At 46.1% G+C, this 6,000-nt stretch overlaps 1 protein-coding gene across 1 annotated transcript; it reads left to right on the top strand.

The window, feature by feature from the left end:
- The first annotated feature begins 1,604 nt into the window (after positions 1-1,604).
- Positions 1,605-3,011, top strand: LOC135396231 (intracellular coagulation inhibitor 1-like). The gene has a single exon (XM_064627257.1). The coding sequence runs from the start codon at positions 1,746-1,748 to the stop codon at positions 2,937-2,939; it is 1,194 nt and encodes a 397-aa protein (XP_064483327.1). The 5' UTR covers positions 1,605-1,745; the 3' UTR covers positions 2,940-3,011.
- Positions 3,012-6,000: the final 2,989 nt, after the last annotated feature.

The following is a 6,000-nucleotide window of genomic DNA, read 5'->3' as shown; positions in this document are numbered from 1 at the left end:
AGCTTTACGACACTCCTGCGGCGTCTACGACTCAACGTCGCCTTCACCCCTGCGTTCCGTGCTAAGCTGGGTTACAGTAACACGGCGCTGTGCCTAGCTTGCCGCACCCCAGCTACGATCCCCCATATCATCGAGGACTGTGAGCGGTACACGTGTGAACGCCGGGTACTTCGACGCCAACTTGAACTCCTCGACCATAGACCATTCAGCTTGTCCAAAGTACTTGGCCCATGGAGCTCCCCTGAACATCAGTGCCGGGCTCTTCGCTCCCTTTTTGTTTTCATGCAGGCCACTGGACTCCTTGAAGAGCTCTAAACAGAACTCCGACCTGTCGTTGCTTCATTCTCACCATAATTCATCCTCTCATATTAACCACTGTGAAATGGGGTAGTGTCCTGTGGCTACCACGGGGAAACATCCCATGTCATCATCACTTCATTTATTGTTGTTGTTGTTGTCAGCGGCTTCTTTGTGAACGAACACTTTGAAGTTATCGAGTAATACCAGAGGCAGATGAAGAGCGTTTTCGACCAGTTGGTCGAAATAAACGTTGTCGTGAAACGACTGACTGCTTCCCCGTTAAGAGGAGTCATAAGTTCTACGGCGTGCCAGGAGATTGGAGAGACGGGATGAGTCTTGAAGCTTCTTACGTTCGAAGCTTAATCGAAGTGTTTCGTGCGTGCATTAACTGTGTTTGGGGCGACGTCCTTGTTCGAAGCCACAGCGAATCCCATGAGTGTCAGCAAGTCGCAGAAACCGTACGTGACTCACATAATGCACAAGGCTGTGATCGAAACGGACTAACGTGGTAGTGAGGCTGCATCGGTTTCCGCGTCTGCTGTCACTGTGACAGTCCAAGACGAAAGTGATCGAGAGGTTCACGTTGATCAGCCATTCTTATTCTGCATTCGAAATACGAAGGTCGGTATACATACATACGTTTTATTTTCACACGAAGGTGTGGCAGGAACAGAGGCAAAAAAGCCGAAAGGCTTGTATAATCATGTTCCTGGAAGTATTTAATGAGCCGTGAAAGAAATGTGGTCATTAAATATTGTAAGCCTCAAGCATTTTGCAATGCGACCCCGGTAGTGTTATGGAGGTAATGAGCTCATCTGCAGTGTGTTATAGGATCAGTTGAAGTATCCCTCCATAATTTTTTTTCTTTGTTTGCTCAAGCGCCTTGTGCAATAAATAACATGAGCTCTTGAGGGGCAAAACGAAATTTCAAGGATATCTTTACAGTTGTTTGATCGCTATCTATACGTGTAGCGTTCTCTCACCAATTGTACGTTCGATAACCTACCTGATAACAGCTAGTGCGTGCGTACATTTGCACGTTGAAACTATAATGACTCACTTCCTCCTACGCGTACACAAAAGAATGTGGTCCGAGCAACAACACAAGAGCTACTCATGTATAAGGACCTAAAAGCGGGGTAACGCAGAAAGGAGTTTCATAGTGCGTCACTCCAAACCAATTTATTGCCCATACAGTTAGGAAATGACCCATACAGCTCTCTGCTTTCCTCGGTTGCCGCGCGAGGGCGTAATATATTACCATTGCATCATTTTCTTCCGCTATACTTAGAAATGAGCGGGCGAGCAAATATATCAGTCGACAAGCTGCCGGAGAAACCGGTCATACCCAGCGATATCCTTCTCACGTACGCCTCTTCCTATGGGTACATAGAGCACGGTACACGTACTCTTCCCGTTGTGCGAAGACTGTCGACACACGCAGCATGTTGCGAACGGTCATTTTTCCCGTGTTCGTCGCTATGGCGTTGTCACCCGCGGAGGCCTCCTCTCGTCTGGCTGATGCCAACAACATCTTCGGGGTCGACCTTCTCAGGACGTTTGCTCCGAACGAGAATCATGTGTTCGTATCGCCGTTCAGCATCACCACCGCAATGGCCATGGTCTATCACGGAACCAGAGGAACCTCGGAAAAAGAACTCTTCGATGTAATGGGCTACAAGACAGCGGGCTTTGGCGGAAGAGATGATGTGTTCTTAGAAGTGCAGAAGCTCTTGCGGGGACTCAGCCTTCAGAACAGGAACGCCACCTTAGAAGTCGCCAATGCCGTCCTGATAAGCAAACATTTTTCAGCCTTGGCGACCTATAAGAAAGACCTGCAAGATGCCTACCATGCAAGCTTCAAAGAGGTAGACTTCTTAAAAGAAACCAAGCGCGTAGTTTCTGAAATCAACGAGTGGGTGTCGGTAAAGACAAAAGGCAAGATAAACAAAGTCCTCGACGACATCTCTCCGGAGACAATTCTTTTCATCATGAACGCCGTCTACTTCAAAGGGAACTGGAAATCAAAATTCCTCGAAAGCAAAACAAGGAAGTTGCCTTTCTACAACTTTGGCAAAACGGTGACGGATGTAGACACCATGTCAAAAACTGGCAACTTCCGGTTCGCAAGAAGCGACGACCTGAACGCGGACATTCTGGAGCTACCTTACGCAGGAGATGACTTTAGCATGCTAATCATCCTCCCACGTGAGCGAGATGGACTGGGCAACCTCTCTTCAGCCATGACTGCTTCCAAGGTTCGAGAGGCCACAAGTCGACTCTTTCGTACATCCGTTAACCTCAGGCTGCCGAAGTTCAAGCTGGAGTCAGAATATAGTCTCGTCCAGCAACTGAAGGATCTCGGAGCAGTCTCGATTTTTGAAACGAACGCGGATCTTTCCGGTATTCATGAATCTGGTAGATTGGTTGTGAGCGATGTGATCCACAAGGCTGTCGTTGAAGTCAATGAAGAAGGAAGTGAAGCTGCTGCCTTCACCGGGGTTCGGATCGCATTGAGTGCGGCTCCGGTGTCGCCCAGCAAATCGGTTGATTTTATTGTGGATCATCCCTTTGTGTTTTTCATTCGACGGAAGGAGGAGAACTTGATTTTCTTTGCCGGCGTGGTTAACCAGCTGTAAGATTATGTGAAAAAAACGACAACTACAACAAAAACAATACACGACATAAATGATGTACCGCTTGTGCAGGGAGGAGTTGTTTTTTTTCTTTTTTTCTTGGCAGTGCTTTCAATGTTTTATTTTTCGGCTCTGTGTATTCCTGTCCCAAGCAGCACAATGTACTGAAAGTCGAGTGCAATAGGGGTGGACGGTATGTGTCTTATCGATGTTCCTTAGTTTCACGACTCTGTTCAAGGCCTTCCACCTACCCGTCCACCCCTATTGCACCCGACTTTCACTACATTGTGCTGCTTGGGGTGTGTTCTAACTCTGACTCCAGCGAGGTTTGAAAGTAATGAAGACTCGTTGCATAAAATGCACGTCGAATAGAGGGAGAGGTCACATGAAAGCTTAGGAGGAAAGAGAAGCTGAATTGTCTGTGCATCTCCCCGGGAGGACTTTCATCCCCCGACTCTTATTCTCGGAACAAGATAATTTATGAACCAAGACGTCTCATAATTCTTAGGTCGCTGTTTCTACCTTGATGGCTATGCCATCGTTCTGCCGACGGTTCACAGTGATAGATCGTGGAGAATAATTTAAATAATTCAGCCTGCCAAAAAGAAGATATGAGGTTCATTTGGTTGCGTAATTATTTCGCAGTTCCTTAAGCGGAAGGCCCACCTGGAAGGCACCTGTTCATTGTCACAGGTACAAAAGCTCTGTGTCAGTTTCACTGCAATGGATGCTCGTATATGACTTATGATTTGATAACGAACGCTTGTATTACATATAAGTATTTACGTGCGTTTCACGGCTCCGTCAGCGTTTGTGTAGTTGTTGACGCGACCTTATTGTGCATCCCAGGAAGCAAGACCCTAGACTTTAGTTTAGATCCACTAGGTTAAACTTTTACCAGTCGTTGAACACCTCCTTTGGAAACTCTGCCCCATCCTGCCTTTTTTTCTACGTCCCTTCACAGTGTAGGTCCGTCCGGCTTCATAGGACCACGGGACGGTGACCACGTGACGGTGACCACGTGACCAGAAATTTACCACTCAGGACGGCCCTGTAAGGCCACCACCTTCCAGAACGCCCCAAAGGCGCAGCCAATCATTTTTGTATTATCTTTCATATATGGCAATAGCTGGCTGGCCACGGCGAAGTCTAATCTGCGCAGTCTGCTCCAGACGTCAGACCCAAGCTGCTAAAATATATTTTCTTCTTCTTCTTTTTTTTTTTTCGTGTTAGTGCCGCGAGGAACTGTGGCTACGAGCGGCGTACAGACGTGGACAGATGGAGAGAGGGCAGCAGAAAGGAGAAGGGGACAGGGGTGTGTAAAGTATGTAACCCTACATTCCCGACTTCGAATCGGCATGATGCACTAACTCCTGTCTGCCCTTTGCCACACTCGTTGTCAGTACTAGCCAAACATTCTTCGTCAACAAAGACTTTACACTTAGTTGATGCCAATAACATGTTCTAGTTTCTAACGGGTGTTTAACTATAGCACCTCCATCTGCATATTCACTGTATGCATATTGATGGATCAACAATTGACTCTATTTGATTGATTGATCGATTGATTGATTGATTGATTGATTGATTGATTGATTGATTGATTGATTGATTGATTGATTGATTGATTGATTGATTGATTGATTGATTGATTGATTGATTGATTGATTGATTGATTGATTGATTGATTGATTGATTGATTGATTGATTGATTGATCGATCGATCGATCGATCGATCGATTGATTGATTGATTGATTGATTGATTGATTGATTGATTGATTGATTGATTGATTGATTGATTGATTGATTGATTGATTGATCGATCGATCGATCGATCGATCGATCGATCGATTGGATTGACACCATCCAGACGCTCGGAACCAACGAGGACGTCTTCTTCGTGTCTTTTTTTTTTTACAGTGAGACGTTACCATAGCGATGACCACCATGCGCTCTAGCTACCACGGCGCAAAAGAGCAGCCCCTCGCGCACTAGCCAACACATCCTCAGGTACATGGTAAAAACGCCGGACGAAACATCAAGTACGGCGATCGGCAAGGAAGCGCGACATCGTCAGTGGCTCCTTTGTGAACGAACACTTTGAAGTTATCGAGTAATACCAGAGGCAGATGAAGAGCGTTTTCGACCAGTTGGTCGAAATAAACGTTGTCTTGAAACGACTGACTGCTTCCCCGTTAAGAGGAGTCATAAGTTCTACGCCGTGCCAGGAGACTGGAAAGACGGGAGGAGTCTTGAAGCTTCTTACGTTCGAAGCTTAATCGAAGTGTTTCGTGCGTGCATTAACTGTGTTTGGTGCGACGTCCTTGTTCGAAGCCACAGCGAATCCCAGGAGTGTCAGCAAGTCGCCGAAACTGTACGTGACTCACATAATGCACGAGGCTGTGATCGAAGCGGACTAACGTGGTAGTGAGGCTGCATCGGTTTCCGCGTCTGCTGTCACTGTGACAGTCCAAGACGAAAGTGATCGAGAGGTTCACGTTGATCAGCCATTCTTATTCTGCATTCCAAATACGAAGGTCGGTATACATACATACGTTTTATTTTCACACGAAGGTGTGGCAGGAACAGAGGCAAAAAAGCCGAAAGGCTTGTATGATCATGTTCCTGGAAGTATTTAATGAGCCGTGAAAGAAATGTGGTCATTAAATATTGTAAGCCTCAAGCATTTTGCAATGCGACCCCGGTAGTGTTATGGAGGTAATGAACTCATCTGCAGTGTGTTATAGGATCAGTTGAAGTATCCCTCCATATTTTTTTTCTTTGTTTGCTCAAGCGCCTTGTGCAATAAATAACATGAGCTCTTGAGGGGCAAAACGAAATTTCAAGGATATCTCTACAGTTGTTTGATCGCTATCTATACGTGTAGCGTTCTCTCATCAATTGTACGTTCGATAACCTACCTGATAACAGCTAGTGCGTGCGTACATTTGCACGTTGAAACTATAATGACTCACTTCCTCCTACGCGTACACAAAAGAATGTGGTCCGAGCAACAACACAAGAGCTACTCATGTATAAGGACCTAAAAGCGGGGTAACGCAG

This window comes from Ornithodoros turicata, chromosome 5, assembly GCF_037126465.1.
Source record: "Ornithodoros turicata isolate Travis chromosome 5, ASM3712646v1, whole genome shotgun sequence".
NCBI lineage: Eukaryota > Metazoa > Arthropoda > Arachnida > Ixodida > Argasidae > Ornithodoros > Ornithodoros turicata.
Note: the sequence above shows the minus strand (reverse complement) of the source record. Positions and strands in the feature narration are given on the sequence as shown.

What these genes read in the sequence shown, in the direction of transcription:
- LOC135396231 (XM_064627257.1), top strand. Translation starts at nt 1,746, where the DNA reads ATGTTGCGAACGGTCATTTTTCCCGTGTTCGTCGCTATGGCGTTGTCA.